The sequence below is a fragment of the Choloepus didactylus genome, chromosome 5 (assembly GCF_015220235.1).
Source record: "Choloepus didactylus isolate mChoDid1 chromosome 5, mChoDid1.pri, whole genome shotgun sequence".
Taxonomy (NCBI): domain Eukaryota; kingdom Metazoa; phylum Chordata; class Mammalia; order Pilosa; family Megalonychidae; genus Choloepus; species Choloepus didactylus.
In genome coordinates, this window is record NC_051311.1 from 58,717,515 (window position 1) to 58,738,591 (window position 21,077).

General features: G+C 40.6%; 1 protein-coding gene across 2 annotated transcripts in view; it reads left to right on the top strand.

Annotated features, from left to right (window-relative positions):
• Window positions 1-1,161: 1,161 nt before the first annotated feature.
• Window positions 1,162-21,077, top strand: part of CHCHD3 (coiled-coil-helix-coiled-coil-helix domain containing 3) — a 341,725-nt gene continuing 321,809 nt past the window's right edge. Inside the window, exons 1-2 of one of the 2 annotated variants that reach the window (XM_037836138.1) lie at window positions 1,162-1,429; window positions 19,272-19,359. In XM_037836138.1, the coding sequence (XP_037692066.1) occupies window positions 1,349-1,429; window positions 19,272-19,359 (169 nt within the window). In that variant the 5' untranslated portion in view covers window positions 1,162-1,348. The remainder of the gene's footprint in view (window positions 1,430-19,271; window positions 19,360-21,077) is intronic. The other variant, XM_037836139.1, reaches the window with a different exon arrangement.

Sequence of the window (21,077 nt, forward strand, 5' to 3'; positions counted from 1 at the left end):
TAAGTAACATAGTATAATTGGGATACATATATTTTGAGAAGAACAAAATGAGAGGTAATCAGTTCAACATTAGGTCACTGAGTGGGACTTTGGAGATGAAAAAGACAGCTTCTGCCCTAAAGATTCTTATAGTAACAGATCAGCACATAATTGTTACTACATGGTTATAGACACCTTTGGCATAACAGGATGCCATGCTGTGGGTGACCCACTGCTTTTAATGTTGGAAAGGACTACCTGAAGATAGTCCCATCATTAACCTAATGTCTAAAGATGATACATCCCTCTCTGTAAGACTAAAATCATATGTCTAAAATTAGCAAGAAATAATTTTTAAATGAGTATGTGAATAAGGTATACAACTGATCTTGTAGAGGTGAAATACTGAATTAGAAAGTTCCAAAATAGAATTGTGTCAACTTTGCCTAATGTAGTTTTATTTCCTCCACTAATTTTTGCCATCTTTGGTAATCACTTAAGTTTTCTCTGCTGAACGTAGTATGGCCTGTCCAGCTTACGTAACTGAAGTGGAAGGAATGAAGAGAAATGAATGCACTGTATGCGTGGTGCAAACAATTTATTTTCTGTGCTTTCTCAGATGCAGATATGAAAGCCACAGTGTTTTAAATCTTACTTTACAAAAAAGAAATAACAAAAGTACGTAATTCATGAGATAAGACCATGGGCCAAATATAGCTTTGTTTTTTTTTTTTAAATGGCTTCAGGTATTTGTTTATAGGAATCTAGGAAATGCTCCATAAAAGAGACCGGGATCCCCTTCATTAAACTGTGATTTCCTTTAGGACAGAGATTGTATTAATTCATTAGCCTAAGTTTCCAGACTCATGTCTGGCATAGAGCAGGCCCTCAAAGCATACTAGCAATGAACTTCAATGAAAGTTGTCCCGTTAGACGCCTTTCCCGCCGTCAAGACTACAACTTCCAGGATGCCATGCTCTCTTTGCGTTCTCTGGACTAAGACGAGGAAGTCCCAGCACCCATCGCGACAGATCAAGACTACAATTCCCACTACACTCAGGAGCTCCGGAAACTTGTCAAACCTACTTGTTGCCATAGCATCCGGGTCCGGGCCAACCAACCCGGGCGCCCACACCGAGTAGAGGCGGGCCGTTCGTAATTCCGACCAACCCGAGGCATTTTTGTTGTGGAGCGCGACCGGAGGGGGAGAGAGCTCAGGATCGGCGCCTTCTCCTTGCATGTTGGGGTCGTGGCCTTGGTCCCTCTGTGCAAGGAAAGGCTTCGGGCTCCTTTATGCACGTGTGTGCGCTTGGGGCGTGAAGTGCCCGTGGGTCGGCATTAGACTGCTTCGGGGACAGAAGCGAAAGCCATGGGCGGGACGGGCAGCACCCGCCGGGTCACCTTCGAGGCGGACGAGAATGAGAACATCACCGTGGTGAAGGGCATCCGGGTGAGTTAGAGTGGGAGGGGGAAGGCCAGCACTCGGACTCCGACTCCAAACCCCCGACCTTCCCTGCTCCGGCTCAGCCTTGTTTTTCCGTGCGTTCTTCAGTGTTGCCCAGCCAGAAGTCGAGGTCTCTGGGAAGAAGCTCGGAGTTTCAAGACTTGGGATATTCATTCAAATAGTTCCGGATTGTCTACCAAGTGCTAGGCACTGTGCTGGAGGCGGGCGAGGGCGGGGGTTGGGGGAATGTCAGGTTGAATTAGACTCACCAGGGGCTCACAGTCTTCTCTTGATCGTATTTGTCACTAGTTGTGGGACTTTAGTTGCAGCCCTTTCCTCACGCTACCCATCTGTGAAATGAGGCATGTTTTATTCTTCCTGGGCTCAGGACCCAAGCCCTGCTTTTCCACCATCCCTATCACCTTTCTCGGGTGAATCTGCATTTTAAGGAACCCTGTATTTCCCCTTTGTTATGTAGTGCTCTCCCTTTGATCCGGCCCCCTTCCCTTTCAACACAAAAATACAAATACCACACACTTTTTGGGCTTGCCTCCAGTGATCTGGCTTCTCCCTCCATCACTTTCACTTGATAGCTCATTTTTCCCAGGCACCTTCTCTTTGGCCTGCTACTCCTGGGTTTTGGAGTAGGCCCAGTGTCTGCCAGCCTGCTTTGTTGCATAGGAGTTGAGATCGATTTGCAGTTTTTCAGTCCACTAGAAGTTATCCAGTTACTTCTATACCTAGACATTGTAGGAAATTTTTATGCCCTGTGCATGTGCTTGAAACATGAAAACTTGATTTTTCTTCAGGGTGTCAGTATACCAGCACTAACTTCATTAACACATTCTCAGCCGCACCTGAATTTGGAGCTTAACATTTTTGGAAGTATGATGCCTAGCCTAGTAAAAAAAGCAATTTTGACTTCAGAAAGTTTAATAATAGTTTACATTCTTCTCTCTCTGTGTTGTGAAACCAGCATAATCAAATTAAATGTGTGAATTATTTTTACCACTTGTTACTAGTGTGAAAAACAAGCACTACTCCTAAAAAGGAATAAAAATAACTGTTCACTCGATTGTGGAGAAGAAAAGAATTTATTCACGATCTTGCAAGAGCGGGCACCCAACCAAAATGTGGGGGGTTGGCGCCCACAACTATAGACCCAGCAGTTTTTATTCCCTACTCCTAATCGTAGGTCCCTCCCCTGTTTCTCCAGTGGCTGGATACTTAAGAGGTTACATATGCCATAGGCCTGCGCAAATTTGAAATATGCAGCCTGCCCATCTTCTGTGCTAACTTGAAACATTTGAAACAGGTCTCCACCCCTCTTTCCTTTGTTCTTTAACTGCAGAGCCAGTCTGAGCTAGTTTGGTAACAACTTATGAAGCTATTTGAGGAAACTACCCCCAGTCTCCACCTTGCAAGGACAGTGGGCGGATAAACAGGAGGACCGGCCACAGATTATAGCTTGGCTTCTTGACCCTCTACCATTCCTCTGAGCTGCCCCTACCTTGTGTGAAAGCTAAACTTAATCTAATCCTTACAACTCCCCCCTTTTTCTTTTAGACTCTTTTTTAGCTTTCACATTTTAGTCTCTCAAATCTCGGAAGAGCTTTCTCACATTCCTCATTATGAAGATCTTCGTCCTTGAGGGGGTACAAATTGTTTTGCGTGTATTGAACTGGCATTTGTTTGGTTAGAGCTGTTTCAATAAGTCTTTGAGTCAATCCTCGGATGCGTGGGATGATGCAGCAGCCGACTGTTGTGAGTACTCCAGCTACAATGATAAGAGGTTAAGACAGACAACGCCACCCCTTTCCACTTTTCAAATCAGCTTTCTAACCACCCAGTAAGGGGGTTATTAATACTTGAGTTCTTGGCTAATTCCTCGGATAAGGCCATTAGACCTTGCAAAGCTTTGGTGATGGTTTCATCAGGTGCTGTATTATTTGGGATAAATGTACAACTACTGCCAATCATTACATAAATGCCTCCTTTTTTAGCAAGCATCATGTCTAAGGCTGTTTTATTTTCCCATGCCATTCGGCTAGTAGCATCTTGCTAGTCTGTGATGCCCTTAACTGCATCCTTGGTGTAACTGGTAAATCTTTATTGCTTATAATTATGTAATTAATCCAATCTACATTCTTATTAATCATGACCCACCAGAACAAAAAAATGACTCAAATCCTGCAGCTAACTCATCTGGGGTTCCCCATGCAACTCCTATACTGTCTAAATAGATTCGGCTGTCGAAAGAACGAGGTAGACTTTTCTCCCGTTTCTCTCCTGTTTTCACTTCCTCCCTTTTCTCAAAAGCCAGGGTGAATGGGATGGCCAGTTGAACCAGAGCACAGGTCCCTTTTCACTTTTCAGGTAATTCTGGTTGGAGGACGCCCTTTCTGCAGTACTACCAAAGGTCTGCTCGGGGTATGGTTAAACTGGAGGAACTGCCAGTACTATCCTCAGTCACATTCCACACTTAGGTACATGAGGCCATGGTCCTGAGATTCTGGAGCCCCTCACCCCGGCCAGAGAGACAGGCAGAGTGGTTTCCTGGACCAAGGTGGGGAGCTAGCCTGGCCTTGATGTTTCCTCTTCTGGCTGGAGGGAAAAGGGAGGACAATGTACTACAGTTTTCACAAGTAGTAGTACTCTGGAAAGGAGCACTACACACTTGAACTCCTTATGCTTTTCCATGCTAAAGGGAAAGGGCACGATCCGAGCAGTGGGTCAGCCTGCTGCACAAGCGTAGCAGTTATTGTTTAGGCTCTGGACTGTATATTTAACTCATTCTACCCAGGCATTTGCATCCCCATATCCTGTTTCTATTTCTGTGGTTTGCTTTAAGTTTTCTGCCTTGAGTATTTTAATTACCTTGGGATTATTCTGAACTCGGGAACTGGCTGCCGATTGGGCGCCCTTAAGTATTACTGAAGGACTAACTGGAGAGAATGTTGTGTGGCTGATGTAGAGGGGAGGACTTGTATTCGGAACCTTCCCAGGGGGTCTTGACCAGTGACTTCTACCCCTATACCTTATACTCCATCAGCTCCCCCACTGGTAGTGGGTTGTTTATCAGCTCATTTAATAGTTATTACTACTGGGTTGCATTGAAGATTTCTGCAATCTGGTGGGGTATTACCTTTATAAAAGGTTATTTTGTCCTTTAATTTCCAGTGGGTTGGGCGGATCCAACTCCTATCTATGGTCCATCTCTTGGTATTGGGTAGTCCACCATACATCAGCCCAAGAGAGGCAAGGGGAGACTTGGCTGAAAATATTCCTTACCGGCTCCTGGCATAGTTATTTATCCTTCCCACTCAGCCACTGCTGGTACTCCAAATTCCCACAGTCCTCTACCTGACGTGCATCAGACTGCACTGTTTGAAACTCTTAAGCCCTCAGTTACTAGTTTGACAGGACTCGTTGCAAACTGGGAACATTATGGCTAGCATAATTATTCCCATTCCTAGTCTGAGCTTTAAGCTGCCCATTTTTTAGTTTTCTAAAGCACCTGACCAAGTGGTTTGGAGACACAGGGTTTGACCCCCCACTTCCCCTTTTCTTATATTCCCTCCCAGCTATTGTCTTTTTAGAGTGACCCTTAAGGGATCTGAGGTTGGAGTTATTTTCCAGGATTTGGGCGGAGTTGTTGGGTACTTATCATCTGATTCAGATACTGGTCCCTTCACTCGGGTTTAGTGAGTCTAGCCTTTCTCTGCCTTCAAGACTGCTGTTTCAGTTGTTAACAAAACTTGATAAGGTTCCTCCCAGGCTGTTTGAAGTCTGGACTTTTTCTGTGACTTGATCAGGACCCATCTGCCAGGTTGCTGTTGATGGACAGCAAATTCAAGGGGTGGAGTCTGGGCCAGCAAACCCGGATGCCTGAGGGATAACAGAGTAGGAGACAAAGCCAGTACATAATTATTGAGGAAGAGGTCCTTTGAATCTAAAGAGGAGAGATCTCTAGTTTTAGCCGCCCCACTGGGGGCATCTCAGTGTAATTAATTTGAATAGTCTGCAGTGGCCTGAGGCTTGGTTCCCTTCCTCTGTGTACTTGTTTCTTTAGGACTTTCTTGTTAACCCTTTGGCAAATTATGCATCATTCACATATTAGTTTGGCTATAGTATAAAGGCCCACACATCCAAAATGCTTAAAAATCAGATCACACGTGGTCTGTACTCCCCAATGACTCCCCTGGTGTAAAGCTGCTAATACCTCCCTCAGGTACAGATACCCCTGAACTCATTTGCATGAAGCACAGCAAGAATTTACCAACATTTAAGGCTATTTACTGGTTACAAAGAATGGCACAGTTAGACTAAAGGATAACAATAATTCAGAATAACCCAGGATTAATGAACACAAAAAGGCTCACCATTCCTAAACACCCACTTAAAATCCAGTCTTTAGTACACCCAGTTCAGTGATGCTTGAATATACTTGATTTACATATATGTACACCTTGAACACACACAAGGTTTGCTGCCAGATGAGTAATAACCAACTCTTTAGGGCGAGGAGGACAAGCCTTGGTGTGTGGCATTTGACAATATATGTGGTGTCTCTATTCCCACCAGAGCCAATTTCAAGCTAGCAACCTGACATCACCAAACGCAGAGCTGGGAATAGATACGCACCACTCACTGTCCCAAGTTTGTTCGATGCAGCTTTAGTGAACCTCAACCCCTTTTACAGGAACATGTACATATAATCCACTTGCACCCTGAGCATGAACATTTTGCTTTTGCCTAAAATATATCAGCAAAACCATATTACGAATCACAAGAACACACAGCCCTTTGTACATTTGGGACACAGACAGACACATACAATTTACACATACTCAAACCACTTCTACCTAACTAAGGGAAAATGCTACACACAGTAAAATTCGTATATACACACCCATAACCATACAAAACCACACGTTATGCCTGTTTACAAGCACAGCCACAGCCTCTTTCACACTTTCAAGTGAAGAGTCGTCTCATTCTCCACACTGTTGTGAACCTGCACACAAACGCCCAGCTTTAGAGTACACACAAACTAGTATATGGTACAAAAACATAAAGAAATATCTCCAGTTACCATAGATGAGTACACAGGAAATCTCTGCCAAGTCCCAAACCATAGACTGATGAACTCCCACAGCTCCAAAGACTCCTACATAATTGTATCACATACTTCCATTACATATAAATACAATTATCCCACATCCCTGTGTAAACACACAACCCAAACTTCCATTAGCTATATGAATCAACTCCTAGAATGCATATGCTAAAATATGCAAATGTATCCACCAGTACTTATCCAGCCCCACATCACTTAAGTATACAGATAGGGAGTTACACAAATCCTGTGCTACAGAATCCTTAAATCTGAACATATATGACACCCCACCAAACCCAGAAATTTCCTTAGTTCCCTTTTTGTCCGGGAAAGAGGCAAGCCAACCATGGCCTGAATTCCCTCCGGACCAATCCCCCCTCTTTCTCTCTAACTGGCCCCAACTGCTTCTCTGTCTCCTCCCTGCTTCGTCCCTAATTTCTCCTTTACCATGAGGTCAACTGTGCTCATCATGACCTTGGCTTTTTGCTTCTGCTTTTCCTCCTCCCTTCTCAAAAACACTTTTTGAGACTCTCAGTAACTCCTCCAATGGCTTATCCAGCCATCTGTCCATTTTCTGGATCTTTTTCTGAATATCAGGCCAAGATCCCTTTACATAGCTGACCTTGAGCATTCCCTGGGCCACAGGATCATCAGGGTCCATTCCTGAGTATTTCCTCACCTGGTCCCTCAACCTTTGTAGGTAGGCTGAGGGGGTCTCATCTTTTTCCTGATTTACCTCAAAGGCCTTACTTAGGTTCTGGGATTTGGGTATGGCCAATTTTATTCCCAGTATAACTAATTCTCTAAGATCTTTTATGTGTGTTCTAGCCCCCTGATTATTATTAGTCCAATTGGGGTCCACGCTGGGGAACTGCTGCTCTGTTGCCATCACCCCTTGTCTGGGTGGGTGCTGCCTCTCCCATTCTCTCATAGCTGCCCTCCTCACCATTCCCCTTTCCTCTCCCATAAAGAGGATATTCAGTATGGACATAAGTTCGGACCAGGTATATAAACCGGGGCCTAAGAATTGATCTAATTGTTCGGCTAGCCCCGCTGGGTCCTCCATTAATGATTTCATTTCCCTCTTGAACTTCCTTCCTTCTGTACTCGTCAGTGGGACATTTACATAACCGATTTCTCCTGATCCAGAAGATACTTCTCTGAGAGGCTACAAAGACTCAGTGGGTTTATATACTCTCACACTCCTCTCCTCAGAAGCCTCTGGAAATGGAAACCTCCAGATATTTTTCTTACACTGTTCCAATTCTTTTTTTTAACTGGTGGTGGGTTGTAACTGATGGAGCAGTAGGCACTGACTGGCACTCCGATTGCCCGGGGGCGTGGACTGGTTCCATTGAATCTTTAAGGTTCAACTGTTCCTGCCCCAGTGGGGAAGGGGAAATATAAGGCGGGGGAAAGCTTAACAAAGGATCCCAGGTTTTAGTTTCTAAAGATTCAGTCTCTGAATCTGGGTTCTTAACTTTCATGGGCTAAAAACTGGTCTTTTTTCCCTGCAGCCAGCACATAGCATAGTCAGATTCCTTTTTGGGAAAAGGTTTCTTTTTATTAACATAATGCACGAGGTTGGCACAAAGCCATTCCTCATCTGCCCTGTATTTTGGCCAGAATACATTGGGTGGCAAAATGCTTTCTCTTGTCTAAACGTAACAACAATATTTAATTATTTTCCTTTTATCCTTTCCCTTGGTTGATTACTTTCGGCCCAGTGTTTCAACATCCTCCCCAATGGACTATCCAGAGGAATGTTCCCGGGGGACCCTACAGGTACCCCCTTCCCTTTTTTTCCCCGGCCGGCCAACTGCCTCTGTTCCCCATTCTGAGTCTTGTCTGGGCGTCTTTCCCTTAGGATCAGCCTCAGACTCATCAGAATGTCCCCACCACCAAGGTAATACTTAATAGTCCTTTTTTCTTACCTTGGTCTATGCACAGAGTTACCTGGTTGCTGCGAGGCATATTTTTCCTTCCCCCTTTCTTGTCCATAATAGGCAGACCTAAGCGTCTGATTGCGGGTATCACCAGAGGCGGGCTCCCAATGGCAGTGTGTGAGACCACTCAAATGGTGGGGTGCACCTTCCCTTCTTCCGTCCCAGGGGTCCTGCTCGATGCTTCGGATCCTGGATGAGCCCCCAAGAATTGTGAGAAACAAGCACTACTCCTAAAAAGGAATAAATGCTCACCCGATTGTGGAGGAGAAAATAATTTATTCATGATCTTGCAAGAATGGGCGCTCAACCAAAATGTGGGGGGTTGGCGCCCAGAACAACAAACCCAGCAGTATTTATTCCCTATGCCTAACTGCAAGTCCCTCCCCTTTTTCTCCATTGGCTGGATACTTCAGAGGTTACATTCTATTCCACAGGCCTAACTAGCCTGTGCAAACTTGAAACATTTGAACAAGTCTCCACCCCTCTTTCCTTTGTTCTTTAGCTGCAGAGCCAGTCTGAGCTAGTTTGGTAACAACTTATGAAGCTATTTGAGTAAACGCTACCCCCCAGTCTCCACTTTGCAAGGACAGTGGGCGGATAAACAGGAGGACCGGCCACAGATTGTAGCTTGGCTTCGTGACCCTCTGCCATTCCCCTGAGCTGCCCCCACCTTGTGTGAAAGCTAAAGTTAATCTAATTCTCACACTAGGAAATAAAACCTCTTGAATATTTAAAGTGTTTAAAAACTTTTTACTCTGAAACTGTTACCTTGAAAAAGATTTATTAAAATTTTCTTTATAGAAACTCAGGCTTTTGAACTCAATTTTGGTCTGTGATCAGCAATCCTTTTATTATATTAACAGGAGTACCACATTTTGTAATAAAATGTCTGAGGCTGCTTTCTTTGCCTTGTGGTTTAGTTGATATTCCTTGGGGTAAAATAAAAAATTACTGTAAACACTTAATTTTATGTAGAGGTTTGTTTATATTTAATCTTGCCTTTAGGCCTTGGGTGTTCCACACCAGAGGATAAAAAGAATTGAATGTAAGAAAAAGCAAAATAGATTTTGGGTGAGAAGATATTGGTTAGAAAAATCTATAAATCTATGTTTTCATGCTCTAGTACAAACACCAAAAAGACAGTAAACAAAATTGAAAGAGAATTTGGCCACAGCACAGACTTTCTTATCAAATATTAGTGAGGTTAAATAGGATAAGTATGAAAATAGGGATATGTACTAGATTAAAATGTAATCTAAAAAATTTTTTTTAAAAACATTTTTAATTAAAAAAACCCAAAAAAACAAAAACTATGCCCAAATTAACAAACATTCATTATTAGTTTTTCTTTCTCATCTAGTACATATTATGTGTATTGTTACAATTCAGGCACAGGCCCTGCTTATTTTGACCTGGGCTTTCCTTCAGAGTACACCCTTCACCTAGAATGCTCTTGCACTGTTCCCTGCTGCTTCAAATCCTTTTACAAGGTAATTTGCAGTCTCTCTGATCCTCATTTGTCTCATCTGCAAAATGACGGGTCTTGAGTACACCTGTAAGACCTCTGTTCTTTTCCGCTTCTGAAATTCTGAGACTAGCTGCACTGTTTTTTGTATCCATGCTCTGCCCATTGCAGTTTCCCCCCGAGATGGTATGCTGTTGAATTATTGAATACTTAAGGGTCATTCGGATTTCTTGAAAGTCATGGTAAAAAAGAGCATGAACTTGAAGGTAAACAGGCCTCAGTTTAAATCTTAGGCATTTTCTAGTCTTGTGGTGTTGACCAGGTCACTTCTCTGATCTTATTTCATTACTTATAAAGGGGAATAGCATACCATTATTTATCTTGATTGGTTATGCTTAAAAGATAAGGTGAGGTATTAAATGCTTCTGGTACGTTGTAGATTTTCAATAAAAGACATATTATGATAGGATGCCTTCTGCATCTGAAGTTCTAAGATTGTTTGGAAAGTGGAAAGGGCATGTGCTTTGGAACCAGGCATACCGAGGTTTGGAACTTAGTTCTGCCTCTAGCTGTGTGGCCCTGGAAAAGTCACTTTTGATTGTGTTTCCTCATTCAGTAAATCTGGATAGTGCAGCCTACTTGTGAGAATTAGACCTCGTGCATGCAAGTGTCTAGTACTTTGATAGTGTTTACTCAAGAGTAGTAGCAGTTATTAGAACTGTTCAAGAGAATGGATACATAAATCCACATGAACTTAAAATAATTGAATAAAAATAAAAATCTGTTGTACCCCCATGAAGGATGCCCACAGATGTCTACAGTGGAGCATAAACTGGGAAATGAGAGGTCTGGGGTTTGCCACTAACTGCCTTTGTGGTTTTTGGCTAAGTCTTTTAAAAATATTTTTTAGCTGATCTGTTTTTTTTTTTTTTTTTTTTTTTTTTTAGCAGTCTTCTGAGGCATGAGGATGCATAAGAAGTGGCATTCTCAGTATTGTGTAGCTCAATATGGCGCCAATGTGGCCTAAACTTAAGTATTTTGAACTGCAGTTAGGTTAGTTCAACTTGGCTGAGGAAAATGTTCCAACTTTGCCCAATTGTCTAACATTTTTGTCATCGGTTATAAGAAATGAGAGATTACCAAAGATTCAACATAGGCAGTCACTGCTGGAAAATAAATTCTGTGTTCTGTTCTACTGATAAGGATAGTAATTTCATTTTCATTTATTTTCAGATATGAAGGAACAATTTAGTGAGCAATATAAGACTTTCATTAAGTAGGCTGAGTTATTAATAGATCCTGTTTCCAGATTTTTCTTGCTGGAGTCTTCAATAGCCAGCAATTAAATTAACTATTTATGAATTTAAATTGAAGTTACTTCTCACCTTCCAGGTGCTATTTTCATGGACTCTACAGGACCTTGTTTTTTTTTTCCTTTATTCTTAGCGATTGGTGGCTTCCCCCCCTTTCCATAAAATAACGTGTATTCAAACTTAGAATCTGAAGTAATTTGTATAGGTTGGGTGAAAGGCCACCTTCTCGCCCTTCCTTTACCTCCCAGTTTAAAATAAATGTCTAGTGATAGAATTACCAATCATTTTCAAAACTCCTATTACATGTGCTTAATAGGATTTCTGTGAACACCTGCTGTGCCACTTGGAAAGTATGCATACAATTCAGTCATTCACAAGTTTATTTCCAACATCAAAGCTGTGTGAGTGAACTCTTCAGGAGCAAATGTCAACTTCACTGATATCATTTTCAAAGATATATTTGTCATGCGTTCCAAGGATTAACAAATGTGTGCATCTGGCCTTGAAGTTGCAAGCTGAAATTCCTAGGAGCCAGTTATGATAGTATGGATACCTACATGGAACACAATAAATATTTTGAGAAGTATTGGTAGTTAAGAGCCCCTAAATGAAGAAGTTAGTTAATGTGGGCTGTTGAGGATTCTGGAGGAGAGTACCTTAGCAGAGACTATAATCTGGTTGGTTGTTGGGAGCGAGGCATGTTGCCCAGGTAATTCATTTAACTGGTAGATGATTGATCCCTTTCAACTTGAGATTCCATGATTCTCTTGGGCAGAGTATTATCTTAATCTTTCTAAAATTATTTAAAGACAGTAGAAGTTCATGATCTCCACTGATGATAAATGCAAAGAAGCATAAATGACAACTACAAACATAAGCTAAGAATTACATATTATGTGTACAGGGCATTTCTATCCCCCACCCTCTCTTCTCTAGCCCTTAATTAAGTATTTGGGAGTAAGTACTTTATCTCCAATGATAATGGCAGTTTTGGGAGCCCATGTCTTAAAATAGTACTTGAAAAGCAAATCAGTACTCACAGGAAATGACTTATGCTACATGGAAGGAAGACCAAGGGAGAAAAATGGGTCTGGGTCCTTTAATCAGTCTGATAAGACACATCTGGAAGAAGATGAAAATCCATTGAGGGGTGTATTAGTTAGGGTTCTCTAGGGAAACAGAATCAGTGAGAGGCGTCTGTGACTATAAAATTTATAAAAGTGACTCACGCACCTGTGGGTATGCACGAGTCCAAATTCTGTAGAGCAGTCAGCAAACTGTCAACTCCAAGGAAGATGTCCGATGAACTCCTCAGGAAACAAACCGGCAACTTCGACAAACTCCTCAGGAAATGAACTGGGATCTTTGACGAACGTGTTCGATGAACTCCTCAGGAAACAAACCGGCAACTTCGACAAACTCCTCAGGAAACGCTCTGCTGGGCAGCTGAAGAAGTGAAGGTCCTCTAACTGTCTCACTTATAAGTCTTCAACTGATTAGTTGGATTAAATCCAGCCAATTGCATTCTCTCATTGTGGAAGACACGCCCTTTGGTGAGTCATCAGTCACAGCTGCAGTCAATTGACTGATGATTTAATAAACCAGCCTGTTGGTTTATTAACCAGCCACAAACGTCCTCACAGCAATTGTTAGGCCAGTGTTTGCATGACCAGACAGTTGGGTACTATCACCTGGCCAAGTTGACACATGAACCTAACCATCACAGGGGGTAAGGGGTTCTGCTTTGTTTCAGTCTTGTGTGGTTCCTAACTTCTTAGAGAAGTTAGAAGATATCTTAAAAGGAGTTCTCCTTTTATTGTGTTCCTTGGAAACAGAAATACTTTAATCTGTCCATCTTGCCCAATCTTCTGTTTCTGAGAAATACTGGATTCTGGAGTGGTGGATCGTGTATTTGTGCTAAATTTTGGATAAAACCAACAAAAGTGGGTGGGAAGAGATGCATGGGAAAGAATACAGTGATGACATACATCCTTTCCTCTTCTCTGGAGTGCTTGTTCATGTGGGGAGTAATATAACCTCAAACTTGGCAAGACCGATTTATTTAAATTAGTCTTTAGGAGCATTAGAGAACAGGTGGATAATCAAGGTCAGTGGACTGGATTCTGCTTGGTTGTCAGGCCTGCTTATACTGTAACAGTATTCTTTTAGTTCATAGACCACCAACTATGGACACTAAGGTATAGACTCTGCCTAGAAAAATGCATATAAGCAGACACTTTTGCATACCTTTGAGGAAGTGTTCATTAACTCTTGAATTCACAGACCTCAGAGTATGATAGCAAGCTTTAATGGACTGGGAGTTGGAGGAGGTCATTTCACCAGTCTTTGTTCCAAGTAGTTTCTGTAAATTGAAGGTGGTTTTTGCCTTGGTGGAGATTCCATAAATGGCTGGAAACAGGTATAGTAGGTGTATGTCGCTAAATAGGAAAAACCTTTTTTCTAAAAGAAGTGCCCTATAAATAGGGGAAATATGTTTCCTAAAGAACTTGCTTCTTATGCAGGGGTGGCTCGTCCAGCTTTTGCAGAAGCTTATGTTATAGCTTTGATCCCTTTATGGGTTAGTTTGCATCACAAAGAACAGTTGTTTTACAGCTATGGGGGTGTCTAACCCTGGCCAGCATCTCTAAATCTTGTCAGCTGCTTCACAACTGAGTACCCCAGTTCACACAGGAGGTCAGGTGAGTGTGCAGGTCTGAACTTATTACTGCAACTGGAAACTCAGCTCACAGGGCATTAACTTCAGATGCAAAGGATAGCACAAGGCTATTGCCTTTTATCATCATAATCTGCAGATGGACTGGGGATAGGGGAGAATGGGCACGGAGTCAGCATATCAACTGAAGTCTGCTTGGGTGATCCATTGAAAGGCTGTATTTGTTGACGATTGTTAAGAACAAAAGAAGGAGGTTGACTCAATACTACAACTGTAGAATGCATTTTCAGCTGAAAAAAAATGAATTGTGCTCTTTTAGATGACATGCTTATAAATTTACTGAAATTTAACCAGAGACCACATTGGGGAATGTTTTGATGTTAGAAATTAACATTAAGTAGCTAATTTTTTGAGGCTTCAGAGAAGACATAAAAATAAATGTAGTAAAATAATTAATAAAATCAATAAAGAAAACAGTTGGTAATTAGGTTGAAAGATATTCCACTTTTAGTACCCTGAGATCCTTGAGAGATGAATGAACACCTTATATACTCTCATTCCAGGTTCATGCTGCTGGCACTGGCAACAGCTCTCTATGTGGTCCTCATGAGCTGTGTAGAGAAGGAGCTCAGGGCAAACTCAGGTTGAATTGATGAGAATGAACCATGATGAATTATCAGGTGAAGTCCCCATGACTAGAGTTGTATGGGTAATAACTTTACTAAATATTTGTGTAGCATTTTATCATTCATGGTGTACCTTTAATCCTGCCCATAACCATGGGGGATGTTGGGGTGGGATGAGAGGGTAGGTTTTACTTTCATTTTTCAGATAAGGAAAGTAAGATCATTGAGGTAGGTGACTTCCCTAGGGTGGTTATTTAACTAGTAGATGGCCATGCATTTTCCTGTTTTGGACCAGCTTTTTGTTTACTCTTTCAAGGAATGGTACTTTTAAGGTAGCTTTAGGGCCTGGAAGGACTTTATATAGTAGTAGTTTTGAAAGCAACAAATAATGGCAAGATATGAATTTTGATGGGAAGCAGATGAAGTGGCGACTTGCCTTCGATATAGCTCGTTTATAGCTGAGACTGATTTTTAGCAAACACATTCACTTTCTGATAAGGTAGAATATATTTTTAGTGTAGTTGTAGTTCTTTAATTTTAGTCTGAAATACAGAGCTATCAGTTAAAATATAAAAATATATAATGATATACATAAACCAAATTACATACTAACTATGCATATAAGTTGTATTATATACATACAACATATATAACTATATAAATAGTATATTACATAATAGCATATAGTACAGCATATACAATAAATATATACTATGCTATATCATATATAGCATATATACCTGTTATATACGTTACAATGCATAATAGTATAATATATATTGTAATAAAAGTAACCTTAGTGTAGTATGTGAAATATATACTGTATAGTATATTATATAGAAATTAAATTATACATCAATTAAAGTGACTTTAAACATTCTAAAAATTAGTAAGTTCCATTTTATCTCCTTAAGAGGAAGTGAGATATTTTTAATTGATTTTATTGCATGGGATTGAAGGAATGCACTGTTTAGTAGTAGAGAGCAGTTGAACAATAGATTGGGAGTTACAGCTTCTAGACCTGATGCTACAAGTAATTGGATGTCACTGAGGGCCTCATTTTTCCCACCTCTAAATTGAGGGGAGGGATTGGTGTCAATCTTAAAGGGCTTTTCTCAAGATGTATCTCAGTTTTGCCGATGAGGTTCATTGATATTCTCAGTAGCTGTTAGTTGTTTGAAAAGATGCAGCTGGCCCTGCATCATCAAATAGAAAGTTGCTTGGCACTCTTCTTTCTTATTTCTACTTCTCTTCCAAGAAAGGAGACATACATAGTTTTTACCTACAGAGACCACAGCTTTCGAGCTGTAGTCTTTCCCTTTGCCATCTCACCTCTTCCTGGTTTTGTTCCTGAAGTGTAAGTAACTATTCAGGTATAAACTGTATTGTTTACTGATGTATCCCAAAGGACTAGATTAGCGGTTGGCCTAGTAAAAGCTTGTTGCATGAATGAATCACATGGTATAGGAGCTCACATTGTGGAAAGGCAGACATGGAAACAAATGCTTGTTTTATAATTGGAGTGCTGTATTGGAGGTTTGTGCAAGGTATGGTGGGGCACAATGAAGGGTAACTTTGGATAGGCAGGGTTGGAATGGAATAGGGAAATGGTTTGGTCAGAGAAGGCTTCCTGATGTTGGAACTGGACCCCAAAAGGGTCTCCTTCCAAAGGGGCCAGGGGAGAAGGCAAGGCAGACATGTGAAAAGTCAAAGAGATGGCAACAAGTAGCCAGGTTTGGGTGGAGAATAGGGTATGAAGTATTAAGAGAAACCTATGGAAGTTGAGATTGGTGAATTAGGCGTGACCAAATATTGAGGAAGTCTTGAATGCCATGCAGAAGTTTGTACCTTTCCCATCAATAGAAGTAACTATTGAAGGATTTGTAGCAGGGGGTTACAATAATCAGATATGCATTTTAGGAGGATTGATTTTGGTACTGTGAATTAGGTCAGGGGAAATGGAATGGCAAAAGAGATGAGGAATTTATTAAATAGGTAGGGGTTAAGGAAGTCAAAGCTAAGAAAATGAGGGAAAGAAAGGAGTTGAGGACAAGTCCTATGTTCTGGTTTAAGAAGCTGGGTAGAGGTAGTGCCATTAATGAGGTAAAGAAAGCAAGAGAAAGAAGATATTTTTGGAAAACATGAATTCAGTTCTAGACTCATTGGGTTTGAGGTGCTTGCGGTCTGTCCAAGAGGAAGGTGTCCATTAGGTAATTCATTGTATAGGTTAGGATCTCAGGAGACAGGTCTGAGGCTGGAGATAATAAATTTAGAATTCATTAATTTATCAACAGCAGTTAAAATTCAAGGGAGTGGATGAGAGTATCAACAAGAGCACATAGACTGAGAAGAGAATAGAGCAAAGAATAGAATATGGTGCCCTCTAGCATTTAAGGGTAAGTAGAGGTGGGGAAGCCTGTAAAAGAAATAAGAAATGGCTGGAGTCCTAGGAGAACCATGATAGTGGGTTGTCATATATGATGGAAGAATGGCTTTGAGGTGTTATTAAAGAGGGAAAGATCATGTAGTTACTTGACCCAGAAATCTGGGCATCCTTGGAGACTAATGCTGTAGTTTCACATCTGGTCAGACACTGAGTCAGACACACCATGAAGAGTATGACTTTGAGACTCAAACTGCCGAGGTTTAGTTGCTGATTAGTTGTGTGATCCAGAGCAAGTTATTTAAGGTGACTGTTTCAGTTTCCTCGTCTATAAAATGGAGATAATAGAAATATCTACTTCATAGGGTTGTTTAAGGATTAAATGAGTAAAGTGCTTACCATACTGTGGTGCCTGGCACACAGTAAGCACTCAATGAATGATAGCTGTTTTAAATCTCAAATGTCTTTTGAATGTGTTCTCTCCTGGCATTTAAAAAAAACAAAAAACAACTATTGAGGTGTAATTTATATTCCATAAAATTCACCCATTTTACATGTACCATTCAATGTTTTTAAATAAGTTTACCAGTTATACAACCATCACCATTCTCCAGTTTAGAACATTTCCATCACCCCAGTAACATCCCTCATGGCCATTTACAGTTAATCCCATTCCCGCCCCAGCTTTGGGCAACCACTTATCTACTTGCTGTCTCTATAGAGTTGCCTTTTCTGAGCAATTCGTAATAGATGGACTCATATAATACCTGGTCTTCTTGGTCTGGCTTCTTTCATTTAGCCTAATGATTTTTAGGTTCATCCATGTTGTATCAATTTCATTTCTTTTATTGCTGAATTGTCCATTGCATGGATATACAACTTTTGTTTTTTATCATTTTAGCAGTTGATAGACATTTGTTGTTTCCAATTTTTGGCTATAATCAATAATGCTGCTGTGAACATTTCCTGTGCAAGTGTTTGTGTGGATATATGCTTAATAGCTTCTAAATTGTCCTTTTGCCTCCTTCGGGGTCTTCCTGCTTCTGTTCTTTGCCCTCCAATCTTTTCTACACTGAGGCTAGAGTGATCTTTCTAAAATGCAAATCTGATCATGTCATGACTCTGCTTAAAATCCTTCAGTGTGTCCAATTGTCCTTACAGTCAAGTTCAAACTCTGACTTGAAGGGTTTACTAAGAGTCTCTAAAATCTGAAAATCTGTTTCCCTCTCTGCATTCTGACTATAACCGCTCCCCAACTTTGTGCTTCAGCCATTCTTTTATTCATTCATTCATATTCATTCATTCATTCAACCAGATTTATTGAGTCTTTAGGGATGAGGTAACAGGACAGCTATGTCCTTGCTTTCCTGGAGCTTTCTTCCTAGTATAAAAGGCAGACAATAAACAAGAAAAGATGAGATAGTGGTAAGTGCTATGAAGAAAAAAAAAACAGGATGACCCTGTTAGTAATTGGGGGACTGATGACTCCCAAATCTCCAGCCCCGAGTCTTCCCCAGAGCCTCCACCTTATTGCCAACACCTACTTGAGGTCTCCACTTGGATATCTAACAGTGGCAAGCCCTCTATCTCATCTATACCTTAATGCGGTTCCCTCTTGTAGAGCACTTTTATCCTACTGCTTCTCATCCTAAATCCTATTCCTCCTTCCCTTATAAGTATTCCCTACCTTCTGCTCCAGTACTAGTATTACCTTTGCTTGCCTCACTCCAAAGCCTGATTAGATGTCTTTCCTATTATGCTTTTTGTACTTCCATTAAGGGCTGACTTACCTTAAGTAGCACTGTTCACATATTTAAATTATGTTTGTTTCTTCCATTCTACTTTAAGCAACTTGAGAGTATTGTGCCAGGGCACTTAGTTGGTGCATGATAGCTCTTGAAAGAAGTGATTGTGTGCAGTTAATCTTGACTATGAGGAAGGGAGGAACCATTTTTCTTGGGACCAGAGGGAAGTTGCTAAGGCCTGTGGTAATGCTTGTACCATCAGGTTAAGAAAATTGGAGGAGTGATGTTAGTGTCAATTTTCTCAGGCACCACAATTTAGTGCACAGTGTAAAATAAGAGTTACTTATAATGAACGATTAGCAGTGATTAGAAGAAATAAAGGAGTAGTACCTGGGGTGCATCGTGAAATCTTAAAACTGTTCTTACTTTTAGTTTTATAGCTACTAGATTTAGCTTCATTTTTTTAGGCCATTCATTATGCATTTTGATACGGATGATTAAATTACTTGGATATTATTGTACAGGTTTCTTTCTTGTTCTTGTTATAATTGATTTTATTTTGGTTCTGCTTTTTCAGCTTTCAGAAAACGTGATTGATCGAATGAAGGAGTCTTCTCCATCTGGTTTGAAGTCTCAGCGGTATTCTAGTGGTTATGGTGCCTCAGGTATTTCAGAATTTTAATTTTAGGATTTTTAATGGGAAAATTATAAATAGTAGAAGTTTGCCGTATAATCAAGTTCCCCTGCATTTCTGCCTTTTGTTATTTAGATGTTGGGCTTTTTATAGGGAATGATTGAAATCAGTACCGGGGCTTCTTTTAAAACGCTTTACTCTAAAAGTAGCATGAATCTACTTTCAAACGGTCTCTGGAAATTTTGTTTTCTCATCTAGCTCATAAACCCTCTATCAAGTTTTGGAGGATTACACCATATCTTTTTGTGTAAAAATGGATATTAGAGGTTTATGAGTAAAGATTTATAAAAAACATTGAACTTAGGAAATATGGATTTACTGTTTCCAAAGTGTGAAATACCTCAAATGATTTTATTTTCTAATAGATTTCTTCCAAGTTTATAAAAGGTTTATTCCTCCATAGTCAGTCTTAATTATTGATGAAAATAAGGTGTTAAGTGAAATCCATAGAGAATTCCTAAGCCTCATTTTATCTGTAGATTCTGCTGGATAAGAGATAAGAGAAATAATATTATTTTCCTTCCTTCTATTTCCTCTGCTCCACCCATCTATTCATTCAAGTATTTATTGAGCACCTGCTATGTGCATGGCACTGGTCTTGATGCTGCCCAATTTGATGGATGGACATGCTCTTTACTGTTGAAATGACAATGAGAAAATAATTGGGATGATAATTTCTTGGACTAAGTAAGATTTTTCTGTATTTATTAGAAAGGGGTATTGTAAGGTAAATCTGGCTACAGCCTGTGAAATATGAAATAACACTGAGAAAGACAAGATGCTGCCCAAATGCCATTCATTTACTTGGGGCAATGTGACCCCTTTATTAATCATTAAGTCAGTAAACATAAATTGATTTGTTCAGAGTAGAGGGTACAAGATGAATAGGAAATAGCTTTTCACTTTTGAAACTCCTTGTTTGGTAGGAGAGTTAAGAAAAGTTCACATTTAATTAACGTTTAGATAGAAACCACCCCCTTCTTCTGGGAAACGCTTTCTTTGGTTCCTGGGCCACATTCTTAGCTTCCTTCCGACCTTACTTACAATCCTGTTTCCTCTGTGAATTCTCACAAAGTAATCTCACCAATTTTTATAGCTTTTAAACAATTATCTAGATGCCTATGACTCCCCAAACTGTATCTCTAGCTGTGACCTCTCTCTCTGAAACTCCAATGTCTAACACACAATTGCCTGCTTGAAAACTCCACTAAGAGATCTCCAATTTAACATATCCAAAATGAAATGTTTTATTCTTCTCCAGACCTGCTTCTCCTCTCCATCTTTCCCAGTAAATGGCACAGGTAGTCAAGCCAAAACCTGGGGTTCAACCTTGTTTCCTTTTTTCCCTACTCCTTATGTCAGGCCAGCAGCTAGTTTTGTCAACTCCATCTTTAAACATCCCTGAATTTTTTCCTTTTAGCTCCATCTCTGCTGCCACAGCTCCAATCCAGGTCACCATAATCTTTTCCCTTACCTTTTTCAGAAGCCTCTTAACTGGTGCCCTACTTCCATTCTTGTCCCTGTACGCTGTCTTCTGCAAGCAGAGTCCTCAGCAATCTTTTCAAAATGGTAAATTAATTCATGTCACATCCCAGTTTTTGTGCTCCATGGTACAAAGAATATGATCTGAACTGCTTCCCTTGTCCTCTGAGCCACAACATCAGTGGTTCCTGTCTACCTGCTAACATT